The sequence below is a fragment of the Oncorhynchus gorbuscha genome, unplaced genomic scaffold (assembly GCF_021184085.1).
Source record: "Oncorhynchus gorbuscha isolate QuinsamMale2020 ecotype Even-year unplaced genomic scaffold, OgorEven_v1.0 Un_scaffold_1744, whole genome shotgun sequence".
NCBI classification, from domain to species: domain Eukaryota; kingdom Metazoa; phylum Chordata; class Actinopteri; order Salmoniformes; family Salmonidae; genus Oncorhynchus; species Oncorhynchus gorbuscha.
The window spans coordinates 52,501-72,500 of record NW_025746434.1 but is presented as its reverse complement, the minus strand read 5'-3'; the positions used below and the strand labels follow the sequence as shown (position 1 = coordinate 72,500).

Sequence of the window (20,000 nt, the reverse complement as noted above, 5' to 3'; positions counted from 1 at the left end):
GAGAGAGAGACAGTGAGAGGTGTGTGTGTGTGTCTTACCTGGAGTTGATAGGAGAGGTAGGAAGAGAGGCGGGGGCCGGAGTATCAGTCTCATCTTCCTCATCCTCACCCCACTCTTCCTCTCTCAGAGGGGTAATGTTGTTCCCCAGCCACACAGAATGGATGGACACCTGATGGAGAGAGAGACAAGGAGTCGAATTAGAGAGACAATAAAGGAGTGGAATTAGAGAGAGAGAGAGAGAGAGAGAGAGAGAGAGAGAGAGAGAGAGAGAGAGAGAGAGAGAGAGAGAGAAATAAAGGAGTGGAATTAGAAGAGAGAGAGAGAGAGAGAGAGAGAGAGAGAGAGAGAGAGAGAGAGAGAGAGAGAGAGAGAGAGAGAGAGAATAAAGGAGTGGAATTAGAGAGACATTTAGGGAGTGGAATTAGAGAGAGAGAGAGAGACAAAGGAGTGGAATTAGAAAGAGAGAGACAATGAAGGAGTGGAAGGAGTGGAATTAGAAAATACACCTGGAGAGACAATGAAGGAGTGGAATTAGAGAGAGAGAGAGAGAGAGAGAGAGAGAGAGAGAGAGAGAGAGAGAGAGAATATAGGAGAGGAATTAGAGAGACATTTAGGGAGTGGAATTAGAGAGAGACTGAAAATATCTGCAAGAGAGGACACAACTATGCCATTTGTTCGGTCTTCCCTCCCCCCCTCTCCTCCCATCCCTCCATCCTACCTGTCCCAGTTTGTAGTCCATCTCTCCTTCCATCCTACCTGTCCCAGTTTGTAGTCTCTCTCTCCTCCCATCCTCCCATCCTACCTGTCCCAGTTTGTAGTCAATGTGTCCCATCTCTCTCTCCTTCCATCCTACCTGTCCCAGTTTGTAGTCCATCTCTCTCTCCTCCCATCCCTCCATCCTACCTGTCCCAGTTTGTAGTCCATCTCTCTCTCCATCCTACCTGTCCCAGTTTGTAGTCCATCTCTCTCTCCTCCCATCCCTCCATCCTACCTGTCCCAGTTTGTAGTCCATCTCTCTCTCCATCCTACCTGTCCCAGTTTGTAGTCCATCTCTCTCCTCCCATCCTACCTGTCCCAGTTTGTAGTCAATGTGTCCCATCTCTCTCTCCTTCCATCCTACCTGTCCCAGTTTGTAGTCCATCTCTCTCTCCCATCCATCCTATCCCATCCATCCTACCTGTCCCAGTTTGTAGTCCATCTCTCTCTCCATCCTACCTGTCCCAGTTTGTAGTCCATCTCTCTCTCCTCCCATCCCTCCATCCTACCTGTCCCAGTTTGTAGTCCATCTCTCTCTCCTCCCATCCCTCCATCCTACCTGTCCCAGTTTGTAGTCCATCTCTCTCTCCATCCTACCTGTCCCAGTTTGTAGTCCATCTCTCTCTCCTTCCATCCTACCTGTCCCAGTTTGTAGTCCATCTCTCTCTCCATCCTACCTGTCCCAGTTTGTAGTCCATCTCTCTCTCCTTCAATCCTACCTGTCCCAGTTTGTAGTCCATCTCTCTCTCCATCCTACCTGTCCCAGTTTGTAGTCCATCTCTCTCTCCATCCTACCTGTCCCAGTTTGTAGTCCATCTCTCTCTCCATCCTACCTGTCCCAGTTTGTAGTCCATGTGTCCCATCTCTCCCATCCCTCCATCCTACCTGTCCCAGTTTGTAGTCCATGTGTCCCATCTCTCTCTCCATCCTACCTGTCCCAGTTTGTAGTCCATGTGTCCCATCTCTCTCTCCATCCTACCTGTCCCAGTTTGTAGTCCATCTCTCTCTCCTTCCATCCTACCTGTCCCAGTTTGTAGTCCATCTCTCTCTCCTTCCATCCTACCTGTCCCAGTTTGTAGTCCATCTCTCTCTCCCTCCATCCTACCTGTCCCAGTTTGTAGTCCATCTCTCTCTCCATCCTACCTGTCCCAGTTTGTAGTCCATGTGTCCCATCTCTCTCTCCCTCCATCCTACCTGTCCCAGTTTGTAGTCCATCTCTCTCTCCATCCTACCTGTCCCAGTTTGTAGTCCATGTTTCCCATCTCTCTCTCCCTCCATCCTACCTGTCCCAGTTTGTAGTCCACCTCTCTCTCCATCCTACCTGTCCCAGTTTGTAGTCCATGTTTCCCATCTCTCTCTCTGTGTTGATCTGCAGCAGGAGTTTCTCATGGCTGATCAGTGTACCTGCTGAGACACACAGAGAAACACACGGTTCATCAATTACTAGGATCCACGAGGACCTCTGAACCCTGCACAGCTGAATGGATCTGACCCCTGGATGACACTACTAGAAACAACTAGGTCTACCTGGTGAGACAGGGAGGGGACCAGGTGTGTTACCTGGCGAGACAACAGACAGACAGGGTACCAGGTGTGTTACCTGGTGAGACAGGGAGGGGACCAGGTGTGTTACCTGGTGAGACAGGGAGGGGACCAGGTGTTTTACCTGGCGAGACAACAGACAGACAGGGTACCAGGTGTGTTACCTGGTGAGACAGGGAGGGGACCAGGTGTGTTACCTGGTGAGACAGGGAGGGGACCAGGTGTGTTACCTGGTGAGACAGGGAGGGGACAGGGTACCAGGTGTGTTACCTGGTGAGACAGAGGGGACAGGGTACCAGGTGTGTTACCTGGTGAGACAGCAGACAGGGAGGGGACAGGGTACCAGATGTGTTACCTGGTCAGACAGGGAGGTGGACAGGGTACCAGGTGTGTTACCTGGTGAGACAGCAGACAGGGAGGGGACAGGGTACCAGGTGTGTTACCTGGTCAGACAGGGAGGGGACAGGGTCCCAGGTGTGTTACCTGGTGAGACAGCAGACAGGGAGGGGAACAGGGTCCCAGGTGTGTTACCTGGTGAGACAGCAGACAGGGAGGGGACAGGGTCCCAGGTGTGTTACCTGGTGAGACAGCAGACAGGGAGGGGACAGGGTCCCAGGTGTGGTAGGGGTGGTGTGTGTGTACGTTGTCTCTCTTCGACACCATGGCCTGGATCTCTCTCTCCACGGCTCCTCTGATCACTGACAACTTCCTGCCAAACCTGACGGGAAGACAAGACCACCGCAATGTCAGGAATAACTAGTTCTCCTGTCAGTATGAATATAGTATGAGAGGAAAAGCCATTCTACAAAGTGACACAATCTGAAGTCTGTGGTATTTTAGGCTTTTGTTGCTTGGTGTGGGTGTGTATAATGGGGTAGCCTGATAATTGGGTCAGATTTACAGACAGAGCCCAGAACCCAGAATCCAGAGACCAGAAGGCAGAGTCCAGAACCCAGAGACCGGAGCCCAGAGACCAGAACCCAGAGACCAGAACCCAGAGACCAGAACCCAGAGACCAGAACCCAGAGACCAGAACCCAGAGTGCAGAATGCAGTATGTGTACCGTGTGTCCAGAACCCAGAGACCAGAACCCAGAGACAAGAACCCAGAGACCAGAACCCAGAGACCAGAACCCAGAGACCAGAACCCAGAGTGCAGAATGCAGTATGTGTACCGTGTGTCCAGGACTTTAAGGGTCTTGTTTCTCGGCTGTTGTTCCAGACAGGAGACAGTAGGGTTTCCGGCAGTAGGGAGAGTCATGGAACTCAGAACCAGAGACGTGATGGCCTGGACCGCTAACACATTCAACTGGGTACGCTCCAAGTCCTCCTGTTAAACACACACAGAACCAGAGAGACAGAGAGAGACAGAGACAGAGACAGAGACAGAGACAGAGACAGACAGAGAGAGAGAGAGAGAGAGAGAGAGAGAGAGACAGAAAACGAGAGAGAGAAAAAACGAGCGACAGAGAGACAAAAACCATTGTAAATCCAACAAAACCTCTTTAGGCTAGGGGGCAGTATTTTGAAGTTTGGATGAAAAACATGCCCAAAGTAAACTGCCTATTTCTCAGGACCAGAAACTAGAATATGCATAGAATTGGCAGATTAGGATAGAAAACACTCTAAAGTTTCCAAAACTGTCAAAAAATATTGTCTGTGAGTATAACAGAACTGATATTGCAGGCGAAAACCTGAGGAAAATCCATCCAGGAAGAGCTGTTTTTCTGAACCTACTCTTTTCCATTGCAAGCCTATCCTCCATTTAAAGGGATATCAACCAGATTCCTTTCCCAGTGGCTTCCACAAGGTGTGAACAGTCTTTAGTCGTAGTTTCAGGCTTTTATTCTGAAAAAATGAGCGAGAATGATCACATCGTGTCAGTGGATAGCCAGATGTCTTCAGATTTGCGCGCACGCCACTGAAGCTAGACCTTTTCTTTCTCTCTTATTGAAAAGTCCCGTTGAAATATTATCGATTATTTATTGTAAAAACAACCTGAGGATTGATTATTAAAAAACGTTTGACATGTTTCTACGAACTTTACGTATACTATTTGGAATTTTCATCTGCCCCGTTGTGACCTGCACGAGCCTGTTGGATTACTGAACAAAACGCGCCAACCGAATTGTGTAACTGGGAGTCTCGTGAGTGCAAACATCCGAAGATCATCAAAGGTACCCGATTATTTTGGCGATGTTAACATGTTTCCCATGTCAATAAAACCCCTTGAATTGAAATGAGAGACAGACAGAGAGAGAGACAGACAGACAGAGAGACAAGGAGAGACAAAGAGAGACAGAAAGAGCGAGACAGAGAGGTGCGTGTGTGGTGTGGTGTGGTGTATGCACCTCCTGTTCTCTCTCCTCCTCCTGGTCCATAGAGATGGGTTGAGTGACCAGAACTCCTAGCAGTGTGGCCCAGGTCTCTTCAAACTGGGTCCTACTGCTCCAGCCTGAATACCACACATGTTCAAACTACAGGTTAGTAACACCTCAAGGATCAGTCTAACAGTCTATGTGGAATAGACCTCTATAACAATGACATAGCAGGTTATAAACACCTAAAGGATCAGTCTAACAGTCGACTGTAGATGTGGAATAGGCCTCTATAACAATGACATAGCAGGTTATAAACACCTAAAGGATCAGTCTAACAGTCTATGTGGAATAGGACTCTATAACAATGACATAGTAGGTTATAAACACCTAAAGGATCAGTCTAACAGTATGTGGAATAGGCCTCTATAACAATGACATAGCAGGTTATAAACACCTAAAGGATCAGTCTAACAGTCGACTGTAGATGTGGAATAGGCCTCTATAACAATGACATAGCAGGTTATAAACACCTAAAGGATCAGTCTAACAGTCTATGTGGAATAGGACTCTATAACAATGACATAGCAGGTTATAAACACCTAAAGGATCAGTCTAACAGTATGTGGAATAGGCCTCTATAACAATGACATAGCAGGTTATAACCTAAAGGATCAGTCTATCAGTCGACTGTAGATGTGGAATAGACCTCTATAACAATGACATAGCAGGTTATAACCTAAAGGATCAGTCTAACAGTCGACTGTAGATGTGGAATAGACCTCTATAACAATGACATAGCAGGTTATAACCTAAAGGGTCAGTCTCAGTCGACTGTAGATGTGGAATAGGCCTCTATAACAATGACATAGAAGGTTATAAACACTTGGACCACTCACCCAGTGTGTTGATGCGATAGAGGAACTCCCTGAACACGTCCTTCTCCTGCAGGAACTCTACAGGGATCTCAGGAAGGGTGGTGCCGAACTCTCCCCCCGGCCGAGGGGACCAGCCCAGCTTCCACACCTAGAGGTTACAGACAGACACGTTACAGGGGACCAGCCCAGCTTCCACACCTAGAGGTTACAGGGGACCAGCCCAGCTTCCACACCTAGAGGTTACAGACAGACACGTTACAGGGGAACAGCCCAGCTTCCTCACCTAGAGGTTACAGGGGACCAGCCCAGCTTCCACACCTAGAGGTTACAGGGGACCAGCCCAGCTTCCACACCTAGAGGTTACAGGGGACCAGCCCAGCTTCCTCACCTAGAGGTTACAGGGGACCAGCCCAGCTTCCTCACCTCGAGATTACAGGGGACCAGCCCAGCTTCCTCACCTAGAGGTTACAGGGGACCACCCCAGCTTCCTCACCTAGAGGTTACAGGGGACCAGCCCAGCTTCCTCACCTCAAGATTACAGGGGACCAGCCCAGCTTCCTCACCTAGAGGTTACAGGGGACCAGCCCAGCTTCCTCACCTAGAGGTTACAGGGGACCAGCCCTTCTGTAGCTCAGTTGGTAGAGCATGGCGCTTGTAACGCCAGGGTAGTGGGTTCGATCCCCGGGACCACCCATACGTAGAATGTATGCACACATGACTGTAAGTCGCTTTGGATAAAAGCGTCTGCTAAATGGCATATATATTATATTATTATTATATATTATATATTATTATTATTATTACCTAGAGGTTACAGGGGACCAGCCCAGCTTCCACACCTAGAGGTTACAGGGGACCAGCCCAGCTTCCACACCTAGAGTTTACAGGGGACCAGCCCAGCTTCCACACCTAGAGGTTACAGGGGACCAGCCCAGCTTCCACACCTAGAGGTTACAGGGGACCAGCCCAGCTTCCTCACCTAGAGGTTACAGGGGACCAGCCCAGCTTCCACACCTAGAGGTTACAGGGGACCAGCCCAGCTTCCTCACCTAGAGATTACAGACAGACAAAGGGGGGGGACTCTAGTGTAGCTGTTGACCAGTGACTGACCAGGGGGACTCTAGTGTAGCTGTTGACCAGTGACTGACCAGGGGGGACTCTAGTGTAGCTGTTGACCAGTGACTGACCAGGGGGGGGACTCTAGTGTAGCTGTTGACCAGTGACTGACCAGGGGGACTCTAGTGTAGCTGTTGACCAGTGACTGACCAGGGGGGACTCTAGTGTAGTGTAGCTGTTGACCAGTGACTGACCAGGGGGGGACTCTAGTGTAGCTGTTGACCAGTGACTGACCAGGGGGGGACTCTAGTGTAGCTGTTGACCAGTGACTGACCAGGGGGGACAGGGGACTCTAGTGTAGCTGTTGACCAGTGACTGACCAGGGGGGGACTCTAGTGTAGCTGTTGACCAGTGACTGACCAGGGGGGACTCTAGTGTAGCTGTTGACCAGTGACTGACCAGGGGGGACTCTAGTGTAGCTGTTGACCAGTGACTGACCAGGGGGGTGACTGACTCTAGTGTAGCTGTTGACCAGTGACTGACCAGGGGGACTCTAGTGTAGCTGTTGACCAGTGACTGACCAGGGGGGACGGGGACTCTAGTGTAGCTGTTGACCAGTGACTGACCAGGGGACTCTAGTGTAGCTGTTGACCAGTGACTGACCAGGGGGACTCTAGTGTAGCTGTTGACCAGTGACTGACCAGGGGGACTCTAGTGTAGCTGTTGACCAGTGACTGACCAGGGGGGACTCTAGTGTAGCTGTTGACCAGTGACTGACCAGGGGGGACTCTAGTGTAGCTGTTGACCAGTGACTGACCAGGGGGACTCTAGTGTAGCTGTTGACCAGTGACTGACCAGGGGGACGGGGGACTCTAGTGTAGCTGTTGACCAGTGACTGACCAGGGGGGACTCTAGTGTAGCTGTTGACCAGTGACTGACCAGGGGGGGACTCTAGTGTAGCTGTTGACCAGTGACTGACCAGGGGGGACTCTAGTGTAGCTGTTGACCAGTGACTGACCAGGGGGGACTCTAGTGTAGCTGTTGACCAGTGACTGACCAGGGGGACTCTAGTGTAGCTGTTGACCAGTGACTGACCAGGGGGGGGACAGGAGACTCTAGTGTAGCTGTTGACCAGTGACTGACCAGGGGGGACTCTAGTGTAGCTGTTGACCAGTGACTGACCAGGGGGACTCTAGTGTAGCTGTTGACCAGTGACTGACCAGGGGGGACTCTAGTGTAGCTGTTGACCAGTGACTGACCAGGGGGACTCTAGTGTAGCTGTTGACCAGTGACTGACCAGGGGGGACTCTAGTGTAGCTGTTGACCAGTGACTGACCAGGGGGGACACTCTAGGACTCTAGTGTAGCTGTTGACTAGTGACTGACCAGGGGGGACTCTAGTGTAGCTGTTGACCAGTGACTGACCCGGGGGACTCTAGTGTAGCTGTTGACCAGTGACTGACCAGGGGGACTCTAGTGTAGCTGTTGACCAGTGACTGACCAGGGGGACTCTAGTGTAGCTGTTGACCAGTGACTGACCAGGGGGGACTCTAGTGTAGCTGTTGACCAGTGACTGACCAGGGGGACTCTAGTGTAGCTGTTGACTCTAGTGTGTAGCTGTTGACCAGTGACTGACCAGGGGGGACTCTAGTGTAGCTGTTGACCAGTGACTGACCAGGGGGGGACTCTAGTGTAGCTGTTGACCAGTGACTGACCAGGGGGGACTCTAGTGTAGCTGTTGACCAGTGACTGACCAGGGGGGACTCTAGTGTAGCTGTTGACCAGTGACTGACCAGGGGGGACTCTAGTGTAGCTGTTGACCAGTGACTGACCAGGGGGGGGGTTGACCAGTGACTGACCAGGGGGGGTACTCTAGTGTAGCTGTTGACCAGTGACTGACCAGGGGGGACTCTAGTGTAGCTGTTGACCAGTGACTGACCAGGGGGGGGACTCTAGTGTAGCTGTTGACCAGTGACTGACCAGGGGGGGGACTCTAGTGTAGCTGTTGACCAGCGGTAGTCTGGACAGACTGATGATGATGTTTCGGAGCATCGGCGTGAGGAAGGCTGGGATTCCGCTGTTTCTATGGTGACCCAGAGACAGAACGCTCTGGAGACCTTCCACCAGCTCAGCCATGATCTCACACGACCGTCGCTCACACACGTCTGAAACACACACACACACACATTAGCGATAACACATTAGAGATAACACATCAGAGATAACACATCAGAGATAACACATCAGAGATAACACATCAGAGATAACACATCAGAGATAACACATCAGAGATAACACATCAGAGATAACACATCAGAGATAACACATAACAGAGATAACACATCAGAGATAACACATCACATCAGAGATAACACATCAGAGATAACACATCAGAGATAACACATCAGAGATAACACATCAGAGATAACACATCAGAGATAACACATCAGAGATAACACATCAGAGATAACACATCAGAGATAACACATCAGAGATAACACATCAGAGATAACACATCAGAGATAACACATCAGAGATAACACATCAGAGATAACACATCAGAGATAACACATTAGAGATAACACATTAGAGATAACACATCAGAGATAACACAGAGATAACACATCAGAGATAACACATCAGAGATAACACATCAGAGATAACACATCAGAGATAACACATCAGAGATAACACATTAGAGATAACACATCAGAGATAACACATCAGAGATAACACATCAGAGATAACACATCAGAGATAACACATCAGAGATAACACATCAGAGATAACACATCAGAGATAACACATCAGAGATAACACATTAGAGATAACACATTAGAGATAACACATTAGAGATAACACATCAGAGATAACACTTAACACATCTAATGCACATTAAAACACAACAAGCTAAAAGACTGTATGTATTAGTAGCCACGAGTCAGATGATTTAACAGTGATGAAGCATGATCTAACTCACTGAGAGTGATGGAGAGTGAATCTAACTCATGATCTAACTCACTGAGAGTGATGGAGAGTGGATCTAACTCACTGAGAGTGATGGAGAGTGAATCTAACTTATGATCTAACTCACTGAGAGTGATGGAGAGTGAATCTAACTCATGATCTAACTCACTGAGAGTGATGGAGAGTGAATCTAACTCATGATCTAACTCACTGAGAGTGACGGAGAGTGAATCTAACTCATGATCTAACTCACTGAGAGTGATGGAGAGTGAATCTAACTCATGATCTAACTCACTGAGAGTGACGGACTAAAATGATAATGGAAACACAACAACAACTATATTACTTACTGTCAGTGTTTGGAGAGTGGACCTGGTCTGAATCACCGTCTGACCCGGTGGTTCTCTTCCTCCCTGGATGTAAGAGATGGTCACCTGGACCTACTGCCACTAGAGAGGAGAGGAGAGGAGGGGTGGGGGGAGAGAGGAGAGGATAGAGAGAGGCAAAGGGAGGGAGAGGAGAGGGAAAGGAGAGGAGAGATGGAGGAGAGAGAGAGAGAGAGAGGGAAATGAGAGGAGAGAGAGGGAGGAGAGAGAGAGAGGTAGAGGAGAGAGAGAGAGGTAGAGGAGAGAGAGGTAGAGGAGAGAGAGAGAGAGAGAGAGAGAGAGAGAGAGAGGGAGGAGAGAGAGAGGAGAGAGAGAGAGAGAGAGAGAGAGAGAGAGAGAGGAGAGAGAGAGAGGAGAGAGGTAGAGGAGAGAGAGGTAGAGGAGAGAGAGGTAGAACACTTTGGCAGAGAGGAAAACCGAGAGATTTAGAGAAAGAGAGAGGTAAAGGGAGGGCGAGTTTAATACTTTATCTGGATGTGTACTAACACTTTGGCAGCAGAGGAAAAAGGGGAGAAGTCATTTAGGCAGTAAAGCCAGAGGGGGTGGGGTATATGGCCAGAGGGGGGGGTATATGGCCAGAGGGGGTGGGGTATATGGCCAGAGGGGGTGGGGTATATGGCCAGAGGGGTGGGGTATATGGCCAGAGGGGGTGAGGTATATGGCCAGAGGGGGTGTGGTATATGGCCAGAGGGGGTGTGGTATATGGCCAGAGGGGGTGTGGTATATGGCCAGAGGGGGTGTGGTATATGGCCAGAGGGGGTGGGGTATATGGCCAATATATACCACTGCTAAGGGCTGTTCTTTTATTTTACCTTTATTTAACCAGGCAAGTCAGTTAACAACAAAATCTTATTTTCAATGACGGCCTGGGAACAGTGGGTTAACTGCCTGTTCAGGGGCAGAACGACAGATTTGTACCTTGTCAGCTCAGGGATTTGAACTTGCAACCTTCCGGTTACTAGTCCAACACTAGGCTACCCTGCCGCCCCAGCACGACGCAACGCGGATACAGCCCTTAACCGTGGTATACTAGCAATATGCCACAAACCCCCTGAGGTGCCTTATTGCTATAATAAACTGGTTGCCACCGTAATTAGAGCAGTAAAAACACATGTTTTGTCATACCCGTGGTATATATACCACGGCTTTCAGCCAATCAGCATTCAGGGCTCAAACCTCCCAGTTTATAATTGAGGTTTAGTCACTGTCACACCACATGCAAATCCACTAATTGTGGCCAGGTTCATTCCCTCTCTCCTACACACACACACACACACACACACACACACACACACACCCCACACACACACACACACACACACACACACACACACACACACACACACACACACACACACACACACACACACACACACACACACACACCTGCAGTGATGAGTAGTCGGAGACAGTGTATGACAGAGCAGGTGTGTGTTTTGTACGGGGCTGTAGACAGTGTGTTCCAGACACAGGGCTGTTGCAGGGCCAGACACAGACAGGACAGCGCCCCCTGCAGGTCAACACTCAGAGGAACACTGTCCTGGAGAACACGCCAGACCACCAACTGGAGAGAGAGAGAGACCATGAAGCAGCGTTTATTCTGGATGAAAACGGGGCTTAGGTGGTGGGCGAGAGCCCCCTCCTCACCTTGGCGGTGTAGAGACATTTTTTGAAGTTTTAAGCAAATTTCATGCAATTCTAGAAACGTCTCTATGGAGATGAGAGAAAAATGGTGGCGTTTTAAAAGCTAATTTTGGTCGATGATATGTGCATGTTGTCATGGCCGACGTGCATGTTGTCATGGCCGACGTGCATGCTGTCATGGCCGACGTGCATGCTGTCATGGCCGACGTGCATGCTGTCATGGCCGACGTGCATGCTGTCATGGCCGACGTGCATGCTGTCATGGCCGACGTGCATGCTGTCATGGCCGACGTGCATGCTGTCATGGCCGACGTGCATGCTGTCATGGCCGACGTGCATGCTGTCATGGCTGACGTGCATGCTGTCATGGCTGATGGCATGTCCTTCAGCTCAAACATAACAACCAAATCCATAGCGCTAAATTCACGGTTTTGGGGGGAACTTTCAGTTCTCCCTTCAGTTCTCAACTTTAATTTAGGTGATTTTTATTTCTCAAAGATAATAATATTACCAAATACATAAAGTCCATTATCTCTTCTACATACTCTATATCTGGTCCATTATCTCTTCTACATACTCTATATCTGGTCCATTATCTCTTCTACATACTCTATATCTGGTCCATTATCTCTTCTACATACTCTATATCTGGTCCATTATCTCTTCTACATACTCTATATCTGGTCCATTATCTCATCTACATACTCTATATCTGGTCCATTATCTCTTCTACATACTCTATATCTGGTCCATTATCTCTTCTACATACTCTATATCTGGTCCATTATCTCTACATACTCTATATCTGGTCCATTATCTCTTCTACATACTCTATATCTGGTCCATTATCTCTTCTACATATTCTATCTCTTCTACATACTCTATATCTGGTCCATTATCTCTTCTACATACTCTATATCTGGTCCATTATCTCTTCTATCTGGTCCATTATCTCTTCTACATACTCTATATCTGGTCCATTATCTCTTCTACATACTCTATATCTGGTCCATTATCTCATCTACATACTCTATATCTGGTCCATTATCTCTTCTACATACTCTATATCTAGTTATAGCGGTTTATACATTGAAACGTTTCCCTAAAATTAATTTTAAAAATATATAACATGTTTTACAAAAAAACACTTCCAAGTCTTTTTTAATTGGCCAGGGATAGAGTCAAGGGTTAGAGGTCAGGGATTATAAGCTTCTTACCTCGGTTGCCATGGTAGTGAAGGTGGTGATGAGATGTTGTTTGTCTTCAGGGATTTGCAGAGGGGAAGGAAGCTGACCCACACACAGCAGATACTGAGACAGCGCTCTACACAGAAACATCACCCGTGGGTAGAGTCCAGCCTCACCTAGAATACACACACAGCAGATACTGAGACATCACCCGTGGGTAGAGTCCAGCCTCACCTAGAATACACACACAACAGATACTGAGACATCTCTACATAGAGCGGGTAGAGCCCTGCTCCACCTAGAATACACACACAACAGATACTGAGACAGCTCTACATAGAGCGGGTAGAGCCCTGCTCCACCTAGAATACACACACAACAGATACTGAGACATCTCTACATAGCTCCACCTAGAATACACACACAACAGATACTGAGACATCTCTACATAGCTCCCTGCTCCACCTAGAATACACACACAACAGATACTGAGACAGCTCTACATAGAGCGGGTAGAGCCCTGCTCCACCTAGAGAACAACATAATAATTGACAGAGGGGAGGCGTACGCTGCTTGTGCTGGTAGTTGGCTGACGTGGCCTCGCCAGCTAAATGGCAGAATGGGACAATCTGGCCAGGTCCACATCCACAGTTTAATCAGGTAACATCACAGTGTAATGTAGCAGAATGGGACAATCTGGCCAGGTCTAAAAGACTCAATCTGACGAACAGAAAGGCTTTTAGTTGCCAGATCCACCCAGGATTCGAACCAACAACCTTCCGAGTTACTCTTACCATAGACGACAGCCAGTTTGTCCCAGTAGGGCTCGGCCGGGTCAGGTTTGGCCGGCGGCAGGAAGGAACGGTGTGGAACAGGAAGTAGCTGTGTGACCCCGCTCAGATGATCCAGGGTCACGGCCAGGGCCGTCTCCAATAGCAACGACCCCTGACCCCGGGTTAACCTCTGAACCCCCAGACTCAGACACGGACAGAGGAGAGACAGGTTGAAGTCCTGGTGGAGAGAGAGAGAGGTCAGTGTGTGTGTGTGTGTGTGCGAGTGTGCGTGTGCGTGTGCGTGTGTGTGTGTGTGCGTGCGCGTGTGTGTTACCTTGCAGGTCATGATGGTAGAGAGGTCGTCAGGAGGTAGTTTGGTCAGGAGTTCCGTTGTCTCCAGGAACGACCCGTCACCACGGAGACAGCACTGGGACATCACCAAGGCAACATACCACTCCTGGAACAAGACACACACAGTTAGTACAAGACACACACACACACAGTTAGTACAAGACACACACACACACAGTTAGTACAAGACACACACACACACAGTTAGTACAAGACACACACACACACACACACACACACACACACACACACACACACACACACACACACACACACACACACACACACACACACACACACACACCTTGTCAGCCTTGACTAGTTCAGGGGCAGGTGGCGGTTCCCCATCCAGGGGGTGTGATGTCACAGGAGGGGAGGGGCTGCTGGTGTCCTCGGCAACGGTGGCTCGGAACCTGTCCAGCAGGGAGTAGAACCTCTGGTGCCTAGCAACAAGAGGCAGGAAATGACATCACACATCACCAGCTTGTTGTGGTATAAATCTAGTTAGGAAAGTAGCTTGGGAAAAGGATATAATGACCGATGAACACAGCAGAATGTGGACACCCCTTCATCCACTATATATACAGGACACCCCTTCATACTCTATATATACAGCAGTATGTGGACACCCCTTCATCCACTATATATACAGGACACCCCTTCATCCTCTATATATACAGGACACCCCTTCATCCTCTATATATACAGGACACCCCTTCATACTCTATATATACAGGACACCCCTTCATACACTATATATACAGGACACCCCTTCATCCACTATATATACAGGACACCCCTTCATACTCTATATATACAGCAGTATGTGGACACCCCTTCATACTCTATATATACAGGACACCCCTTCATACTCTATATATACAGGACACCCCATCATACTATATATACAGGACACCCCTTCATCCACTATATATACAGGACACCCCTTCATACACTATATATACAGGACACCCCTTCATCCACTATATATACAGGACACCCCTTCATCCACTATATATACAGGACACCCCTTCATACTCTATATATACAGGACACCCCTTCATCCACTATATATACAGGACACCCCTTCATACTCTATATATACAGGACACCCCTTCATCCACTATATATACAGCAGTATGAGGACACCCCTTCATCCACTATATATACAGCAGTATGAGGACACCCCTTCATCCACTATATATACAGGACACCCCTTCATACTCTATATATACAGGACACCCCTTCATCCACTATATATACAGGACACCCCTTCATCCACTATATATACAGCAGTATGAGGACACCCCTTCATACTCTATATATACAGGACACCCCTTCATACTCTATATATACAGGACACCCCTTCATACTCTATATATACAGGACACCCCTTCATACTCTATATATACAGGACACCCCTTCATACTCTATATATACAGGACACCCCTGCATACTCTATATATACAAGACACCACATCATACTCTATATATACAGGACACCCCTTCATACTCTATATATACAGGACACCCCATTCTATATATACAGGAGGACACCCCTTCATACTCTATATATACAGGACACCCCTTCATACACTATATATACAGGACACCCCTTCATACTCTATATATACAGCAGTATGAGGACACCCCTTCATACTCTATATATACAGGACACCCCTTCATACTCTATATATACAGGACACCCCTTCATACTCTATATATACAGGACACCCCTTCATACTCTATATATACAGGACACCCCTTCATCCACTATATATACAGGACACCCCTTCATCCACTATATATACAGGACACCCCTTCATACTCTATATATACAGGACACCCCTTCATACTCTATATATACAGGACACCCCTTCATACTCTATATATACAGGACACCCCTTCATACTCTATATATACAGGACACCCCTTCATACTCTATATATACAGGACACCCCTTCATACTATATATACAGGACACCCCTTCATACTCTACCCCTTCATACTATATATACAGGACACCCCTTCATACTCTATATATACAGGACACCCCTTCATCCACTATATATACAGGACACCCCTTCATCCACTATATATACAGGACACCCCTTCATACTCTATATATACAGGACACCCCTTCATACTCTATATATACAGGACACCCCTTCATCCTCTATATATACAGGACACCCCTTCATACTCTATATATACAGCAGTATGAGGACACCCCTTCATACTCTATATATACAGGACACCCCTTCATACTCTATATATACAGGACACCCCTTCATACTCTATATATACAGGACACCCCTTCATACTCTATATATACAGGACACCCCTTCATACTCTATATATACAGGACACCCCTTCATACTCTATATATACAGGACACCCCTTCATACTCTATATATACAGGACACCCCTTCATACTCTATATATACAGGACACCCCTTCATACTCTATATATACAGGACACCCCTTCATACACTATATATACAGGACACCCCTTCATACACTATATATACAGGACACCCCTTCATACTCTATATATACAGGACACCCCTTCATACTCTATATATACAGGACACCCCTTCATACTCTATATATACAGGACACCCCTTCATCATATATACAGGACACCCCTTCATACACTATATATACAGGACACCCCTATATTCATACTCTATATATACAGGACACCCCTTCATACTCTATATATACAGGACACCCCTTCATACTCTATATATACAGGACACCCCTTCATACTCTATATATACAGGACACCCCTTCATACTCTATATATACAGGACACCCCTTCATACTCTATATATACAGGACACCCCTTCATACACTATATATACAGGACACCCCTTCATACACTATATATACAGGACACCCCTTCATACTCTATATATACAGCAGTATGAGGACACCCCTTCCTACACTATATATACAGGACACCCCTTCATACACTATATATACAGGACACCCCTTCATACACTATATATACAGCAGTATGAGGACACCCCTTCATACACTATATATACAGGACACCCCTTCATACACTATATATACAGCAGTATGAGGACACCCCTTCATCCACTATATATACAGGACACCCCTTCATACTCTATATATACAGGACACCCCTTCATCCTCTATATATACAGGACACCCCTTCATACTCTATATATACAGCATACTCTATATATACAGGACACCCCTTCATACTCTATATATACAGCAGTATGAGGACACCCCTTCATACACTATATATACAGGACACCCCTTCATACTCTATATATACAGGACAGCCCTTCATACTCTATATATACAGGACACCCTTCATACTCTATATATACAGGACACCCCTTCATACTCTATATATACAGGACACCATACTCTATATATACAGCATACTCTATATATACAGGACACCCCTTCATACTCTATATATACAGCATACTATATACAGGACACCCCTTCATACTCTATATATACAGGACACCCCTTCATACTCTATATATACAGGACACCCCTTCATACACTATATATACAGGACACCCCTTCATACACTATATATACAGGACACCCCTTCATACACTATATATACAGGACACCCCTTCATACTCTATATATACAGGACACCCCTTCATACACTATATATACAGGACACCCATACACTTCATACACCCCTTCACTATATATACAGGACACCCCTTCATACTCTATATATACAGGACACCCCTTCATACTCTATATATACAGGACACCCCTTCATACTCTATATATACAGGACACCCCTTCATACTCTATATATACAAGACACCACATCATACTCTATATATACAGGACACCCCTTCATACTCTATATATACAGGACACCCCTTCATACTCTATATATACAGGACACCCCTTCATACACTATATATACAGCAGTAGAGGAGAGGAGAGGAGAGAGGAGAGGAGGGGAGAGGAGAGGAAATAGAGGGGAGAGGAGAGAGAAGAGAGGAGAGGGAGAGGAGAGGAGGGAGGAGGAGAGGAGAGGAGAGGAGAGGAGAGGAGAGAGGAGAGGAGAGGAGAGGAGAGGAGGAGAGGAGAGGAGAGGAGAGGAGAGGAGAGGACCGAGCAAGTCCACTGAGGAGGAGGAGGAGTTCTAGAGGAGAGGAGAGGTTCTAGAGGAACAGAGAGGGGACATGTTCAGGAGGAAAACTGTTCTATAGAGGAAAGGAGACATGTTCAGCTGGAGAAACTGTTCTATAGAGGAACAGAGAACATGTTCAGGAGGACTAAACTGAGGAGAGGAGAGAACATGTTCAGCTGGAGAGAGGAGGAGTTCAGGAGAGTTCTATAGAGGAACAGAGAACATGTTCAGGAGAGGAGAGAGTTCAGCTGGAGTATTGTTCAGCTGAGCAAGTCCACTGATCTGAAGGTATTCCTGGATTCTGTCCAGTTCCTCCACAGGCAGCTGGACTAAACTGTTCTATAGAGGAACAGAGAACATGTTCAGCTGGACTAAACTGTTCTATAGAGGAACAGAGAACATGTTCAGCTGGACTAAACTGTTCTATAGAGGAACAGAGAACATGTTCAGCTGGACTAAACTGTTCTATAGAGGAACAGAGAACATGTTCAGCTGGACTAAACTGTTCTATAGAGGAACAGAGAACATGTTCAGCTGGACTAAACTGTTCTATAGAGGAACAGAGAACATGTTCAGCTGGACTAAACTGTTCTATAGAGGAACAGAGAACATGTTCAGCTGGACTAAACTGTTCTATAGAGGAACAGAGAACATGTTCAGCTGGACTAAACTGTTCTATAGAGGAACAGAGAACATGTTCAGCTGGACTAAACTGTTCTATAGAGGAACAGAGAACATGTTCAGCTGGACTAAACTGTTCTATAGAGGAACAGAGAGAGAACATGTTCAGCTGGACTAAACTGTTCTATAGAGGAACAGAGAACATGTTCAGCTGGACTAAACTGTTCTATAGAGGAACAGAGAACATGTTCAGCTGGACTAAACTGTTCTATAGAGGAACAGAGAACATGTTCAGCTGGACTAAACTGTTCTATAGAGGAACAGAGAACATGTTCAGCTGGACTAAACTGTTCTATAGAGGAACAGAGAACATGTTCATGTTCAGCTGGCTGGACTAAACTGTTCTATAGAGGAACAGAGAACATGTTCAGCTGGACTAAACTGTTCTATAGAGGAACAGAGAACATGTTCAGCTGGACTAAACTGTTCTATAGAGGAACAGAGAGAGACATGTTCAGCTGGACTAAACTGTTCTATAGAGGAACAGAGAACATGTTCAGCTGGACTAAACTGTTCTATAGAGGAACAGAGAACATGTTCAGCTGGACTAAACTGTTCTATAGAGGAACAGAGAGAGAACATGTTCAGCTGGACTAAACTGTTCTATAGAGGAACAGAGAGAGAACATGTTCAGCTGGACTAAACTGTTCTATAGAGGAACAGAGAACATGTTCAGCTGGACTAAACTGTTCTATAGAGGAACAGAGACATGTTCAGCTGGAATAGAGGAACATGTTCAGCTGGACTAAACTGTTCTATAGAGGAACAGAGAGAGAACATGTTCAGCTGGACTAAACTGTTCTATAGAGGAACAGAGAACATGTTCAGCTGGACTAAACTGTTCTATAGAGGAACAGAGAGAGAACATGTTCAGCTAGACTAAACTGTTCTATAGAGGAACAGAGAACATGTTCAGCTGGACTAAACTGTTCTATAGAGGAACAGAGAGAGAACATGTTCAGCTGGACTAAACTGTTCTATAGAGGAACAGAGAGAGAACATGTTCAGCTGGAGTTCTATAGGAACAGAGAACATGTTCAAAACTGTTCTATAGAGGAACAGAGAACATGTTCAGCTGGACTAAACTGTTCTATAGAGGAACAGAGAGAGAACATGTTCAGCTGGACTAAACTGTTCTATAGAGGAACAGAGAGAGAGAACATGTTCAGCTGGACTAAACTGTTCTATAGAGGAACAGAGAACATGTTCAGCTGGACTAAACTGTTCTATAGAGGAACAGAGAACATGTTCAGCTGGACTAAACTGTTCTATAGAGGAACAGAGAACATGTTCAGATGGACTAAACTGTTCTA

At 46.9% G+C, this 20,000-nt stretch overlaps 1 protein-coding gene across 1 annotated transcript in view; it reads right to left on the bottom strand.

Annotated features, from left to right (window-relative positions):
- The window catches only part of htt (huntingtin), a gene marked incomplete at its 5' end in the record, with an annotated part of 84,324 nt that overhangs the window by 16,058 nt on the left and 48,266 nt on the right, over positions 1-20,000 (bottom strand). Inside the window, 14 exons of the mRNA XM_046338130.1 lie at positions 39-169; positions 2,078-2,160; positions 2,877-3,016; positions 3,473-3,627; positions 4,649-4,752; positions 5,515-5,641; positions 8,529-8,713; positions 9,866-9,964; positions 11,288-11,465; positions 12,763-12,908; positions 13,527-13,743; positions 13,840-13,962; positions 14,161-14,300; positions 18,270-18,345. Coding sequence (XP_046194086.1) covers positions 39-169; positions 2,078-2,160; positions 2,877-3,016; positions 3,473-3,627; positions 4,649-4,752; positions 5,515-5,641; positions 8,529-8,713; positions 9,866-9,964; positions 11,288-11,465; positions 12,763-12,908; positions 13,527-13,743; positions 13,840-13,962; positions 14,161-14,300; positions 18,270-18,345 — 1,904 coding nt within the window. The remainder of the gene's footprint in view (positions 1-38; positions 170-2,077; positions 2,161-2,876; positions 3,017-3,472; positions 3,628-4,648; positions 4,753-5,514; positions 5,642-8,528; positions 8,714-9,865; positions 9,965-11,287; positions 11,466-12,762; positions 12,909-13,526; positions 13,744-13,839; positions 13,963-14,160; positions 14,301-18,269; positions 18,346-20,000) is intronic.